At 32.1% G+C, this 16,966-nt stretch overlaps 1 protein-coding gene across 2 annotated transcripts in view; it reads right to left on the bottom strand.

The window, feature by feature from the left end:
- The window catches only part of LOC124103005 (transcription factor RFX3), an 84,318-nt gene that overhangs the window by 37,884 nt on the left and 29,468 nt on the right, over nucleotides 1–16,966 (bottom strand). For both annotated transcript variants that reach the window (XM_058584035.1, XM_046459468.2), the window contains exons 6-10: nucleotides 16,140–16,255; nucleotides 15,492–15,646; nucleotides 11,410–11,507; nucleotides 8,398–8,547; nucleotides 1,589–1,797 (exon numbers count right to left, since the gene is read on the bottom strand). In XM_058584035.1, the coding sequence (XP_058440018.1) occupies nucleotides 1,589–1,797; nucleotides 8,398–8,547; nucleotides 11,410–11,507; nucleotides 15,492–15,646; nucleotides 16,140–16,255 (728 nt within the window). The remainder of the gene's footprint in view (nucleotides 1–1,588; nucleotides 1,798–8,397; nucleotides 8,548–11,409; nucleotides 11,508–15,491; nucleotides 15,647–16,139; nucleotides 16,256–16,966) is intronic.

A 16,966-nucleotide genomic window follows, 5' to 3' on the forward strand; every position in this document is an offset into this window, starting at 1 on the left:
CAGACAATGACCACAGTATACCCACAGTCATAAACATGGGTATGTCCTATGGTTACTATTTTCTGATATGTTCATAGTTGCACAAGATCTAAACTAGAGATAAACCATATCTCTAAGTAGGTATAGCTTTCAGGCTTAAGTCAGTGGGGGCTGTCTTTATTTAAAGAAGTAAAAATATGAACTCTTACCACAAGAACAAATGCCAGGATTAATAATATAAGTTATCTAACTTGTAAAATATAACTTCATCTGTCAATTCCATCCCACATATATATGGAATAAATGTTAACCAATACAGGTCAAAGATGATGTTTTTAACTCTTTGGTAGAGCTTTTGTCAGCTGCTCATCTCAATTTGATTTGCTATCACACATTCTATAATCAGTAAATCCTTTCTCTTTTGGGGGTACTTCTATTTGTACAGAAATATTAATTTCTATCTACATTATTTTAGTCAAAAAGTGATTCATCCTATCAGTAAGCTATGTTACTATCTACCAGATTACTGGCTGTGCATCAGAACAACCAAGATAGCATTCTGGAGGGAAAAAAGAAAAAGGCCCAATCCTGACTATCCCCACTCCTAATCACTACTTCCTGACCACCAAGACTTTGATTTAGTAGGTCTCAGGAGGCACCTATATTTTTTTAAAATTTTATTTTATTGGTTCTTCTTAGTTATACATGACAGTACAATCCATTCTGATAAAATTATACAAGCCTAGGATATATCTTACTCTAAGGGAATTCCTTCTTTGTTATACATGACAGTACAATCCATTCTGATAAAAGTATACAAGCCTAGGATATATCTTACTCTACTTAAAACCCCATTTTTGTGGGGTGGGCATGCTGGTGGGGTTCATTTAAGTAATTTCATATGTATACATAGAACATTTACCAGATTAATTCTACTGTCTTTCCTATTCCTATCCTCTCTCCCTTCTTTGGTTCCCCTCTGTTTTTTTTAAATATTAATTCTGATTTCTGATATGTAGCCAGGTTTGACAACAGTTGTAATTGATTGATTAATTGATTGGTCTGGAGCATGCATCAGAATTATCTGGAAGGTTTCAAAACATGGTTTGTTAGGCCTTACCTCCAAAGATTCTGATTTAGCTAGGCTTGGAGAAGAGACTAAAGATTTGCATTTTTAACATGTTTCCAAGTGATATTGATGCTACTGGCATAGGGATCACAGTTTGAGGATCACTGAACATGAGAGCAAAACAATAATAGTGTTAATGCTCAAGATTAATACATGTTGCATTAAGGGCTGTATATTTTTTCTGACTATTGCTGAACCTATCCCAAAATAGAATCTCAGATTATCCCTTCTGAGGTCTTCTAGGGCTTTGAGTCCTAGGATTTCCTTTCCTAGAACACCAAAGTAACTTCCTTAAATCTGCTTCAGTATCATGATGTTGTAATACATGGATTGGGCTGAAGATAGTTACAACAGAAAGTTCCCATAAAGTCTAAACTCATTTCTTTTGTCTGAAAAGTGTGTGCACGTGCGTGAGCGCGCACACACACGCACACATACACATACACTATGAAGAAAACTTAGGGAAAATTAAGATGATACCTGTAGAAAGACCATTTCAGTAGAAACTGCCTGGCGGCTTTAGGAAAGCTGGGTCTTCCTTCATAGGGTTTCAGGGCTTGCATCATTACATTGTCAAGCCATGCAGCCCACTGCTCCAGTGTGCTCTGCTGCTGAAGAGTCATCTTGAAGTCTGTTTCTAGTCTCTGAACCATGTTGTCATCACACTGGCACACCCAGGAAGCCTGCTCCTGGGACAGTTCACAGAGAGCAAAGGAAAATTTCAACTCAGCATCTTTTCATTGACTGTCAGTACACAGAGCAGACACAAGTGGGAAATTACAATAATAGCTTCAAAGAGTTAAATAGGTGAAGGAAATTAACTTGTAGATTAAAAAAAAACTTTTATCAGCATGAATGGATTAATACTGCTCTTGCTCATTATGGTATGTGAAAAAGTTATGTGACTTAAAAGTTTTATTTGAAAAAAAAAATAAAAGTACAACTTGGTATTTCCACATTAGTTGTGTGTAAGAGATTAGAATACATGACTACTTAAGAAAAGTAGAATTATGAACCTATAGTATCCAAGTTGTTTCATCTTATGCTTTTAATACTGCCTTCAAAATTTCTCATTCCCCATCAGATAAAACTTTAAAAATTATTCATATAAGAGGATTTAAAATAAATCAGATGGATACATAGATTCAACTGTCCAAAAGTGGTCCCTTATGATTAAAATAAAAGCGAACACTGAATGGTACTAGGTAGAAGCATATGCTGTGGGAATTTGGAGATTGGGAACAGAAATCTCAAGGGTTATCAAAGCAAAACTATGAATGCAAATTAGTCCACAGAACTGAAAACAACAACTCCTCTTTTGTGAAAATGTTGACATGCTACCTGCCAAAATAATTTGGATATTGCAATTTTCCTTCTTATTCTGGTCAGAAAGTTTCATGTTTGGCCATAGTAAGGAAAATAAGAACTTTTACAATTACTTTTCAGTACTTGCCTTAAGTTCTATGATGTTTCTAGTGCTATGTTTTATTTAAAAATTTTTAAAAAGAACTATTCTCTCAAGGCTAAAATATAATTATTTGGTAAAATAATATTTATTTAACTGATTGAAAAAAAACAGATTTTAATATCTCAGCTCTGAATCAACTAAACTGACCTCAAGCAATTAATTTAAATCTTTGTGGGCTTGTTTTTCTAAACATAAAATTAGAAAAACAAATTTAACAAGTATTTTGAAAGTGGGTTTATTATGCCCAGATAACTTTTCCAAGATGAGTTTCTTGAACAGGTGTCTGAAGGTCCTAATTCTAAACATAAGACACTACAAATATGTAATATTTTAAAATTAATTAATTTATTTAATCTAACAATATATGACAGCAGAATGCATTTCAATTCACATTACACATACAGAACACAATTTTTCATGTCTCTGGTTATACACAAATTAGAGTCACACCATTCATTTCTTCATACATGTACTTAGAGTAATGATGTCCATCTCATTCCACCATCTTTCCTACCCCCAAGTTCCCTCCTTCCTCCTCCCTCCCCTTTGCCCTATCCAAACTTCATCCATTTCTCCCATGCTCCTCCTGCCTCCCCTTTATGGATCAGCACTTCACATCAGAGAAAACATTCAGAATTTGTTTTTTGGGATTGGCTTACTTCACTTAGCATAATATTCTCCAACTCCATCCACTTACTTGCAAATGCCATGATTTTATTCTCTTTTAATGCTGAGTAATATTCCATTAAATATGTATTTTTCTAAAAACAGTGTTGATAGCTTTTATTCTATGTTCTTGGAGAACAAATTCATTCAATTTGACAATTTCAACAGAATAAAACTCTAATCTCATTCTTTTAGTTCTAGCATCTCATCTGATCTTATAGACTTTACTTATTCAAGGGTCATTTCAACCTAGAGACATTTCAAATGCAGATTTCCCCAAATTCAATTCATTTTATTTTTCCACGGAAACCTACTACAGAGTTTTCCATGTCTTGACTGATAATATCATGTACTATCATTCTTTCTTTTCTCTAATTAATCATCAGTTCTTCTGAATGTTACCTCCTAAATATTACTTTTAAATATTGTGAATACACAATACTATTATAGAAAAATTGAAAATATAAATAAGGAAAAAGGTGCAAAATATTAAGAATACCTAAAAAGACAAAAGATAGCTATATGTTGATGTATAAACATTTCAAGCTTTAATTGCATATAAATATGTGTCTATGAATATTTCATAATATGTGCATATGCTATATTATGTACACATGTATTTATATTTTATATTTGTAATATACTTATTCTAAATACTTACACATATTTATGTATATTTTATATTATTTATGCATATGCATATGCAAATGACTAAAATAAAAGAGGATTATAAGATATCTTATTTAATGATATGTAACTGTCATTCCATGTAGGCAAATATACAGCTATACTTACTGTTGAGTGAATGAATTTTTATATAACCAATCCTGCATACGTAGACATTTGTTTGCTCCAAAATTTTACTATTAAATGTAAAGCTGGAATTAGCAATCTTGTAACTATATTTTTACTTACTTTTTCACTTATTTCTGTATGACAAATCTACATAAGAATAGGTTGATATATTAATATACAGTATAAAATGATTCCCAGAAATTTTATATCAATTTAAGAGTCCATAAGATTACCAATGAAATAATTAAATGCATCGAGAAAAGTTATAGGGAAAGGTTATGTATGGTTTTTCATGAATGTCTAAGCATTTTTTCATTGTGATAAAAACACATAACATTTACCATCTTAATCATTTCTCAGTGTACAGCATAGTAGTATTAATATATGTACTTTGTTGTGCAAGAGATCTCTAGAACATTTACATCTTGCAAACTGAAATGCTTACCCTGTAGGGGAGGTTGTTTTTTGACTTGTGCATTGATAAAGGAGAGTAAAGAACTTACTGGTACCATGGAAAAATATCATTTCAAACTCACTATATATGTGGAAATTAGTTTTTGCCAAGAGACGATGATAACCTAATACCTAATTTAGAGAATAAAACCACAGTACAATCATCTGGCTTTTCAAACTATTTTTATACTATGCTTCATTTTACTACCCCCTAGACTGAATACATGCTAACAATGGATGACACTGTAAATATTTTTTTGTGAAAGAAATTTAGACATTTCCATTTTATAGTTGAAAAAGCTAAGGATGAACACTTAAAGATATTCTTAACTTACATAAAAATTATATCCCAAAAGATAAGTAGTCAGGAACTTCAAAATCAGAATGCTTTTTAAATATAGAAATGCAAGTATATGCAATAGTTAGGTTATCAGTTCACAACATCCAATTCATTTAACACATAATATAGATGAAAAACTAACAATTTATGCTCAAAAAAACAGAGAACTATACCTCTGTAATACTATCAATTAAGGGAGAAAGAAAACCAATTATACTGCAATAGAAAAATTATCTTGAATGCATGAGGAAAGATGATTTAATTAGAGGAGAATGAAGTAGAGAAAGAGATTTATGGGTATCCAATCCTGAAAGAAACTTTCAAGCTCTTAGTATGTTATAATATTGACTCCTACATTTCAAATTAAAGTCTCCTTATTCCAAGAGCATTACACTTACATTTGTCAATCTTACTAAGGTTAATCTTAGAATATACAGGAACATATCTCAAATGAATAGGGGATAGTGATAATGATGGAATGGGAAGCAGGGACCCTGGGGAAATCTGGAAAAGCTCAGAACAGAAAAGGAAAAAAGCAGGAGAGTTAAAGACAAAATATGCTTCCTGGAGCAAGAGACCACTCATTAAAATGAAGAGAGCTGAGACAAGTAAAATGTAGGGTGAAATGAAGAGCTCACCATTATATTCACAGTCCTCTGAAGAAAAGAAAATGTTTTGGAGATTAGGTGCTTAATAGATAGGTTTCAGCATGGATGACTGACATAGTGGACTCAAATAAACTTGATAATTTACATCAGAGGAAGAAAAAGGTTAGGGTAGCCTCCAAGTTGCTGGGTGGATGATAAGTAGTAGAGAAGACATATCATTGAGCATTTATATGCAAAGGTGTTCTCAAGATTGGTATATATAACCAGGAAAGAACTCCTTTGTATCAATACTTCATAAGACTGTAGACATGTACAATTACATATGTAAAAAAGATGCTAATAAAACATTTAGCAACATTTTCAGATATTATTAGAAACTATTATTAGAAATATTTTTCTGTTATGGAGCTTAAATTACTTTCTGAAATTAGAAATTGTCTTACTACTTTAACTTTTCTTAAGGTACTTTTAAACATATTTGAAATAAACATCAGAATACAGATTTTAAGGCAATTTCTGGTAGTCATTCTCAGTAAATCATTTAATGTAAATCCACTGAAATGTGTAAATAATAGATTTGTAAACCCAAGATGGTTTGTTCTTATAATGGTTATGTGTTTGCATGTGTATATGGATATGTGTATATTTGCATATAGAGATCAATCGACAGATTGAAAAAAAGTTATATACACCAAAAATTTGAACCCAATCCATGAAAGTCACAATGAACATAACTAATTTATTGTACCCTAAAAATGGACCAAGCCCAAACAGTACTCTTAACATATTTTAGGTGATAAAACTAGGCCATATGTAGAGATGTAGTCATTAATATTTTTTTGTTAAACACAGTATTTTCAACAGCTTTGTTGAGAAATAATTCACATAACATACAATTTACCCATTTAAATAATACAGTTATAAGTCTTTTTTTAGTATATTCATAGTTTTGCATCCCACTCCACTATCAATTTTAAAACCTTCTCATTTCACCCAGAGGAAATCCCACTTCCCTTGTATCTGTTGCCTCCCAATCTTCTTAAGCCCCCAGCCCTAAACAATTACCAATCTACTTTCTGTCTCTATAATATACCTATTCAGAGACTTTTATAGAAATGGAATCAAGCAGGTAGTCCTTTGTACTCAGCTTCTGTTTTTCAGGTTAGTTTATGTTGTGGTAGAAAATGGCTTCTTTTCTTTTTATGTCCCAATAATATTCCATTATGTAGACATACAATATTTGCTTATCTTTTCATCAGTTGATGGACGTGTGAACTATATGGCTCATATGAATAATGATGTTATGAACACCTAAGTACAGGCTGACTATTTCTAATTTGAAAGTCTAAAATCTGAAATGTTCTAATATCTGAAAAGTATTAAGTATTCCATGCTTAGAAAGTTTCAGACTTTGGGGCATTTCAGATTTCAGATTACTGGATTAGGAACACTCAAGTGGTAAAGTCTATTCAAATATTTCAAAATTCTGAAAAACTCTCAAATCTGAAATAGTTCTTGTTCCAAGCATTTTGGATAAGGCATACTCAATTTGTATAGTTTTTCATATGGATATGTTTTCATTTCTCTTGGTATATCCCAAGTAGTAGAATTGCTAAGTCACACAATTACTCTGTTTATCTTTCTGAGGAAATGCCCAAAATTCCAAAGTGGATGCAGCTTTTTGCATTTCTATCAGCAATGTATGAGATCCCACTAATTTTTCCACATCCTTACCAAAACTGATTAAGGATTTTTTTCTTTTTTCCTATATTCATTCTAGTGTGTGTGAAGTGGTATATCCTTATGTTTTTTGACTTGCATTTCCCTGGTGGCTAATGATGTAAAGCATCTTTTCCTATGATTAGAGGACATTTGTATATTTTCTTTAAAGAAATGTCTACTTGAATTTTTGCCATTTTTTAATCAGGTTGAATTTCTATTATTGGGTTGTAATAGTTCTTCAATATTCTACACAAATCCTTCATCAATCCTTTATTTTGTATATGCTACACAAATCCTATATGATTTGCAAAATTTATCTGGCATTCTATGGGTTGTCATTATACTTTCTTGGTGGTATTTTTTGAACTATTTAAATTGATTATATTCAGTTATGAAATTTTTTCCTTTGTTGCTTATGCTTTAGATCAATAATGGTATTATTTTTTATTGGTATATTTTAGTTGTACATATTCATTAGATTTTTTGTTACATATTTGTATATGCATACAATATAACAATATAATTTGATCAATGTCAACAATGGTATTATCTTTATATGGTAACAATTAGCTTTATTATTTTTTATCAGAAATAAAATATCTGTTAGAACTCTATGATAATATTCCTAAACTATCGGTTTTTAAGGTTTGATCATAAGGTTAAAATATTTTTCATTTAAACTATCAAAGAAGCCCTATTTATTGTATGTTATTCTTTTCAAGTGAAGAATACTTCCTAGGCATCTTTAGTAAAGTTTGAAATAGAATTGTTTTTAGTTTCTTTCAAGGTGCATTACTGTAATAACAAATATCCTTGTGCTTGACATGGTGCAAATTACTAAATAAGTAAAAAACAATCTAACGTAAATGTTAAGGTGGGAAAACAAAGCCCCGAGTAGTTAAATAACATTCCCAATATCCCAGAGATAATAAATGGAAGATGTTAATTTCTTGTCTAATTTCAGTGACCATGACCTTCATTATCCTTTAACTATTCAGCAAACCCTGGTGATACATTATGCTGCCTTCTAGGACTATTTATCTTAGCAGACTACACCCACAAAACACAGGTGCAATAAAATCAAATAAGGGCAAAACTCCCCTCTTTCAGGACACTATGAATGTATAGCTGCTCCTTGTGTATACTTGAGGCTTTAAAAAAAAATGATGTTCCTAATTTAGAAGAACAAACTGGGTATCTTTCTTTTAAACACATGTCATGTAAGAAAATGGAGTACCTGGACATTGGCAAAGTCGACACGGTTGAGGTCATTGAGCATCTGGTTGATTTGAGAAGTGTTCTGAAGTACTGCACGAGCTGCCTGGGCCAGGTGATTGAGTGATGTGTATCTTCGCAGAGTCTGGGCAAAGGCACTTACAGCGGCAACCTGTAAAGAAACCCCAGTCAGTTGAAAATATTTTTTTCCTTCAGTAAAAGAAGAAACCACTGCAATCTTCAAATCTTTTTTCCCTTGCCAAAATTAAATGTTTCCCTTTGACACTTAGTTCCCATTCATTTGGTGAGAGAGTTTACTTGTAAATTATAGCATTTAAATCTCTTAAACCAAGAATTATTTTCCTTTTGAGAATGTTGAGGTCAAGACTAAAACAAACTCCCACACTCTTCCATAGCATTAATTAAACCAATCTTGCAAGTAACTACTCATCCACAGCAAGAAATGATTTTGTCTATGGAAGTAGAAAAAAAGTTGGTTTTCATTTCTTTTTTCACATTTTTTTTTGGACAGCCAATTAAAAATAGGCAGGTAAAAAACATATATATATTTTTTTAATTTGGAAAACTCAACCAGAGAGTCCAATTTTTAAAATTGGATTAAAAAATACTTTTCAGAATTCTAACAATCAGATTCACTCTTATGGCCTTTATTATAACAACTTGGACGCTTTTAAGGCAAAATAAGGGAACTCATAATTTTTTATTAGTTAAGAAATTCATCAAAGAAAAGCAAAAACAACTCTTTCAGAATTTGAATTTCTTTAAAAGGGTTATCCAGGAAATTTCCTTTTCCCCCCAAAATTTGCTTTCCATTCCTCTCCATCCTGCTCTGTGCCCAGAGAAGCAGACCTACATGGACTAAATTAACCTTGTCCTTTGCCCTCTAGCTTCCAGTTGGAAGCACTGTTAGAAGACTGGATGATTGAAGAGTGGTCAGAGTATTTATTCCCACAATCTTTGCTTTCTTCCTGCTTGGACAAAACCTGCTTTCCTTTTCTAAGGCTATTATGGTCCTGTGGGAAGGAGGGGATTTTCTAATGCCATGGCTCTCACTTCTTACTCTCTCAGACCTTAGTAATACTTTCCACGACTGCTATCTTGGAATGCTTAACCATTCCTCCTTAGTTTTCTCAACTTCTCTCATATGTTTGAAAATAAACTCCTAAATTCTCAATAATTCCCCACTTTAGATAGATATACCATTGTTCTTGCTGAAACTTGAATAAATCAGTTTATTTTGAAAGACATCAAAGATAATGCAGAAAAAAAAGAAAGAAAAAGCAGTCTGGATAACTAATTCTCATGATTTCATGGAGATTTGTTGCACATACAGTAGATCTAATGATTACCTTTAAAATATGTTAAAAACTAAAATATACAGGAAGATATGGTATTTCATTGTTTATGGACATATAAGGAACAAGCTATAAAGTCAATTGGCTGAGTGACATGATGTTCACAGGACAAAGAATGCTCTATCTTGATTGTGAGATATTTTAGGACTGTAAGAAACTTGCAGTGGTACCCAAATATACTCAAAGAAGAGTCGTCTTCTTTTTTTTATGTTTTTGTATTTTATATTGAGTACATTTTATATGTCAGGCACTGGGTTAAAGTGACTCATATATATTACCTTGTTCAACTGTTATAACTATCATATTACACACATTATGATTTAAAGAGGGTAAGTAGCTCACTCAAGGTTGCACAGAAATTCCATAAACTCCAATAAACCCAGGCATTTTGATCCCCACTGACAGAGTCATTGGAAAGCTGCTTCTTCAGGGTAAATTATCTTCATTGATAGAACAGAGCACAGCTAAAAAAAGACTGCCTATCAGTGACAGTGGAAGGACAGAGGGTACCTTCCACCATGGAAAATCATCTAAATCAACCTTGGAGGTTAATGAGATGGACAGTGTTGCAGCAAGATTGCTACTACATTCATTCTGATGACACTGGGGGATGAAGTACTTTCACCTTTTGAGGTACTGTTATATATATGACTTATTATGCAAGTTGGAAAGAATTCTTCTGTCATAATCAAATAGCACCTTTCATTTCCATGTGGCTTGAAGAGAATTTTCTGCCATGATGGAAATGCTCCAGATATGGTAGCCACTAGCCACATGGGGTTATTGAGCACCTGAAATATAGTTAGTGTGACTATCAAACTAAGTTTTTAATTTCACTTAACTTTAATTTAAAATTCAAATGTAAACATATAAATGTAACTAACTCTACTGTATGATCAGCATAGCTGTAGAGCAATAAATGAAATATTAGTGGACACATAAATAAAATGTTGCCTTCTAGATGGAAAGCTTTTTTATTTTTTATTTTTGACAATGGAGATTGAATTCAGGGGTGTTTTCCCACTGAGTCACATCTCCAGCCTTTTGTAAATGTATTTTCTCTAGAGACAGGTCTCCATAGTTGCTCAGGGCCTCGCTAAATCATTAAGGCTGGCTTTGAAGTTGTAATCCTCCTGCCTCAGCCTCCCAAGCTGCTGGGATTATAGGTGTGTGCTACCAGGCCTGAGAGAGATAGAAAGCTTTATTGAAAACCTTAAACCAAAGTAGAAAGAACTAGAAACTACCTCTGTTCCCCAAAAGACTTGTCTGTTATACGAACTTCAGCCTATCAACTTTGTCTCTAAACTGAAAGACTAGATATATTATTGAAATCTGATAATGAATATAATAATGGACTAAAAGCTGCAAATGGGATTTATGGTATCTAAAATAAAGTACAGAATCAGTCCAGTCTTTATATGGTGATATATTTACAGGTTAACCTAAACTAATAGGACCAGTAGAAGATTTCCTGGAGATGAAAATTCATAATGCAAGCAGTGTGAAATATCTCTAGTAAAATATCTTTAGACTAGAATATTCATATCTTAAGCTATGTTTAATATTATATATTCCTGATATATACCAAATGAATTATAACTCTTCACTTAAAGAGAACTTTCTCTAAAGACAAAAGAAAAAGCAGATACAAAGTGTACCTTGGTTTGTATCATTCTCTGTGGAATATTGTTCATGGCATTGGAAAGCCAACCTTCAAGGCTTTTTGCAAAATTTCGAATGGCTTGGGTCAAGGCACCTAAATGAAAATAAAGGCAAAATGAAAAAGATACCGAAGACTGTTAGTCTTTATGCTGGAATAAGGGAAAACACAAGTATATAATATCTAATATAACATAAAATAGAATTTATATTGTCCTCATTGAGGAAATTTTAACCTTATTGTGAAATTCTCACAGTATCCAAGAATTATATTTTGGGCTATTTAATTTATTTTAAGCTATTTTGTTCCCAATACTTAAGATACTTTTTTGGGAAATGAAAACATTCAAACGTTTTTGCTTACAGCAACATATACCAGTTGTGAATATATTTATGGTATTTTCTCTCTTAGATAAAACACTTTTTTCATTACTAGTTTTGTACTCAAAGGCTATTTTCTTTATAAATTCTTCATTTTAATTATTTTTGAGTTCTTAATCTATTTTCATTTCTTTAGTTAAAAAGAAACAAAGTGCACACCTTTTTCTTTTTCTCTTTTTTTCTATACATCTATTTACACTAGAATCTATGAATAATAGTATTTATCTTTCACTTGTTGAAAAGTAAAGTAAAAATTAAAATTGACTCAAAATTTTTGGATAACTATTTTCTACTTTGTTTGGTAAGTAGACCTCAGTGTGATAAAACTGTCACCTAAACCAATAAGTTCATTCAATATTTTTCAAATATTTGTTAAAACCTGAAATTGGGATAGGTCTAAGTGACAGAAACTTTTTTGGTGGTAATAAAATGATCAGAAGCTTCTTCATTCATCACTGATAACTGACTATTTTATAAAAAGGAATGTGCTTACTGAAATTGCTCAACAAGTCATTCAGCCAGTAGTACTTTTACCTCCTCTGTGCCCTTAGCTCCACACTATGGGGAGCAGTTTTAGATATTTAATGAATAAATGCTTCAAGAACTCAGAACATAAAATTAATTTCTGCATGTTTCCTACTATATGGTAGATATAAAAATATTATAGTCTACTATTAGAAATTAAGAAGTTACATTTTTGGCCAACTGCTCCCAAGAATATAACATCAATGATAGGATTAAATTATTTGATTTTTCTTTCTGTGCTCTATTACCTTTGTAAAAATAGATTTTAAAAATATTTTGACTCACTTAAATTATTTGCAAAGGATATAAAGTTTTCTATTCCAATAAAAAAAAAAACAACTAAGTATTTTAAAAAGATCTATTTAATGGTCAAATGACAGAAGAGACTGAAATGACCTAAATTTTGATTAGGAAAACACTCAAGAAGTGTGGACTTTTAACCATGAGAATTGGAAACTCTGAATCAGAAATTTCTTGAGAACTGATCTTTTGAAATCTCAAAAGTTTCCCACATTAGCCAAAAAAAGAAAGAAAAATATCTTTCTGTTGTGCTATGTACTAGAACCATGGAGTGCAGGCATGAATGGAAATGAAAGAGAGTGAAAAAACCTTAACAACCTTTTGAAACTCAGTAAAATTTTGTTCACGATTCAATTTGGCAATTTGCATTTTCCATGTTTCCTACTATTAATATTTAATATTTATTTAATCTAAAAATATGAGACTCTCTATATATTATTTTAAAAAATTTATATGGGCCTTATTTTATCTATACAAACTTTATGTGAAGAAGATAATAAAATAAAAATATGTACTCTGTATTTTAAATAAGTTTTTAAATTTTATTTTTTAGTTGTAGGTGAACACAATACCTTTATTTTATTTTTATGTGATACTGAGGATCAAACCCAGTGCATCATGCATACCAGGTGAGCTCTCTACCTCTGAGACACAACCCCAGCCCATGTATTTTAAATAATTTTAAGGTTTTACTGTTTTTGTACTAAATGACATTCTAGGTCGCCTTTAATTATATTCATAATAGCACATTTAAGTATGGCCAGTTGAGTTCTTATACAATATTTTATACTTATTTTTTTCATTTTCAGATAAATGTATTTTAGAATACAGTAGCTTCAAGCTGACTTTAAATTAGTGTGATGTGCAGACTTTTTATTTTTTTGGTTAAAAAAAGAAATCCCATCTGGACAGAAAATGGTAGAGTGAAGTACTAGTAGCCAGGAAAATACAATTTTTTAAATATAAAATTAAGTTTGCTTGCTGTATAGGGATTCACGTAAGATCAAAATTGTATAGACTGATTCCAACAACTTTTAAAGACTTACAAATGAATATATGGCTTGAAATTTAAAATTTATTCCAAAACTAACTTGTCTCAACCTACTCAAGGTTAGTATTCAAATTCATACAATTAGAAGACAGATATTTAAATTGTGTTTGAAGTTTAATTTTGTTAAGCCTCATTGCAGAACGGGAATTAAATTTGGTAGGATGGTACATGAAATACATTTCATAATTTCAGAGAAGTTATTCAGTTTTCTGCTAAGTGTAGAGACCAAATACAGAATAAACTGTTTTTCAAATCAAAATTTGCAAGACAAAGGACAATTGTATTGTGTACTTAAAATTCTAAGACTTAAAGTCAACTAAAATTGATACATGACTTAAATTAGAGCACTGTTAAGGTCACAAAGTCTTATGATGCTAGTACAGAAACAAAATATTTCAAAACAATTTAATGAATATTGATGTTGATTTGCCTCAAAAAAGAAAGCACTCACTACCATGTCTTCTTGTATTTCATGAGGAAAAGTGTATATTAGCAGTAAGATATTATAGGCTAATGCGCCTACCCTATGCAGCTTCTCTTAAACATCTCTAGAGATAATCACCCAGAGCACAGGGAGCAGGAGAGAAACAAGGGAATCAGATTCTGGAGCATAAACCAGTAAAGAATTTACATAGTGAAATTTTTTCATGACAATATCACTTTTCATCACTCTTTAGTCAGGAAGCTTGGTGCAGATAATAAGAAACACATTGGCAATTTATAAAAATTGGGGACGATGTCAGTGGATTTCTTTTGTTTTCACTTATTACTTCATAAATTTATAAGGGTGTTCATTGATATTATATGTAAATATATCTAAGCATCTACTTTAAGGTGGTGGGGAATTCATACCTCTTTTTGTTGTCTGTCATATTTAGGGGGAGAAGTATAAACATATAACATCTTTCCCTTTTCTTCTACTACATTTATATGCTTTCTTAAAAAAATTAACAAAAATCATCTGTGAACAGTGTACTTGAAGTGCATACTTAATCGCCAATTTCACAAGCCAAAAGAATGCTTTTACTTTATTAATGTCAGGGAATAGTGGAAACCGTACCATTTCTTTAAAAGTAAAGGATCACCATTATATGCTTATACTGATGCAGGCAAAAAATAGTTTCAACTGCTTCTATCAGTATCTGTAATAGCATTTTTACTAATAATTGGAGAAAATAGCTTTGTTTGTAACAAGGCAGTTTAAAAAGCACCATCATTTAAAAAGGTAATCTAAGCTATCTATGTAATTCCTACTTGCTTTATAGTGGAAATACAATGCTTGTGTAGTTACATAGATTTTTCTCTTAAAATACCAGTTAACCATTATTGTTAATAGGAACCAAGTCTATAGTTCTTAACATGATGTAGGTGACAAAGAAAATGCTTTTTTTAAGAAATTAAACTTCACTGAAGACCAAGATAAATTCATTTCACATCAAAGGTAACTATAGAAGGGACTGATCTGCAATTACAGATTTTAGAAATTTTTTGCTATATGAAGGGGAACTTGTCCTTGAGTAAAATAATTTTTCATGGTTGCCTGAAATGGGAGTGTTCTTACAATTAGTTTATAGGGGCTGGCACATCTCTAGGTTGGCTTTTTTAATCAAAAATAAAGTTAAAGATTGGAAAACAGATCATTTTCCCCTTTTGCTACAGTTTTGCTCTAGGCTGCTTTCATGCAATATTCTCTGTTGCATGTTTTCTATTTGACAAATTTAAATAAAAATTAGGATCATTCCAGATTGCAATGTCACTTCCCCAAACTTCCTGGGTGGAATGTATCAGAACAAAAGCATCCGTAGTTGTCTGCATTTAACTTACTAGGAATAGGTCTAAGGACGTCGGGGATGAGAATCTCCACCAAAGCCTGGTACATCCCATGGTCACAGTTACACATCCATTTCAGAATAGACTCATGTTTGCACAGAGTTATCAGCTTTGCTTTCGGTAGTCGACTTTCTATTTCACTCAGATTGCTGGTGTGAATAAATGTAGCAAATGAATAGATGGCAAATGAGGATAAAAAAGAAAATGGACTTTAAAAATAGTTTATCAAATATTACTACTGAGGTTAGAACTATACCACCACTGTACTGGTGCCATATGGCTGGATTTATATTTATATATATATATATAAATATTCCCCCAGAGCTGCCTATACACATTAAAATTTTCTGATGGTCTGAAAGGCAGATATGATAGCAATTTCATGAGGATGAAATAGCTCTACTATAGTCCCCCATATCAATAAAAATGGGAGCTATATGTGTGTGTGTATAAATATATATATACACACACACTGAAACCTCAAGAGAGCAGTTTGTGGTTTATTTCTAGGATGGCCAAAACATTAATCTATTCACTTTATTTTATCAGTAAGGTTCACAACTGGTATACATATCTCTAATTCATTAGCTGTAACACCTACTCAGTCATGAAAATGAATTGGAAAAGCATATTGATTCTGACCTTGATTCGGTAATAGTAGTGCCATCAGTTGGAGTAGAGGGAGAATAGCGCCAGAATGTTTGCCACAATTTTTCTATCAAGCTAAATTGAAGATTCACAACAACATCCAATATTGCCTATAAAACAAAATGGTATCAGTATTACCTCACAATATTACTTACCGGGTGGGTGAAAGAGCCTAATGAGACTTTATATGGTAAATATCTCATTGGGTTCATAAGTTAACAAATAGTGAAAGTGAACTAAATTTTACCAATGGAAGTAAAGGAAACAAAGTGATTAACTAGAAAATAAAAGGAAAAAATAACTCTTGTAAAATTAAGCAGGATAACTTGTATTCCTTCTATAATGGCATCATATCCTAGCCTCGCTTTCACCTTTCTTTTCTTCTCCATTTTTATGCTTGTTTTTCTTTTCTCCATTTTCTTCCTTATTTTTCTTTTGTTCCCTTACCTGCTGCTTCCTTCTGCCTCTATCTATTCTCAGACCAGGAACAGTATAGCAAGTGATCAATTCACATTAGTCCTCTTTGGGCAAATGGGGCACAAGAGTGCAGAGGTGCTTCTCTATGGAAAATGGAGTTAGGGTTGAATTAACTCTTCTAAGGCCACTGACCAGGATGTTCCTAGCCAGAGAGAAGCTTTAACAAAGTATACAGTCATCAGGCCTTCAGAGGATGGCACCTAACTGGGTAGAAAAGGATACAAGAAGCACCCTCCTTTGGTCACACAATGCTTTCCCTTTAACATCAAAGAATCTAACCCATCTCTGCACACTTCCTGTAGAGAGCAGCTTTAAGACTAACCCCATTTTATCCCCAGGGTCCT

This window comes from Marmota monax, unplaced genomic scaffold, assembly GCF_021218885.2.
Source record: "Marmota monax isolate L192 unplaced genomic scaffold, Marmota_monax_Labrador192_F-V1.1 WCK01_AAM20220418_F8-fsc00059, whole genome shotgun sequence".
NCBI classification, from domain to species: Eukaryota; Metazoa; Chordata; class Mammalia; order Rodentia; family Sciuridae; genus Marmota; species Marmota monax.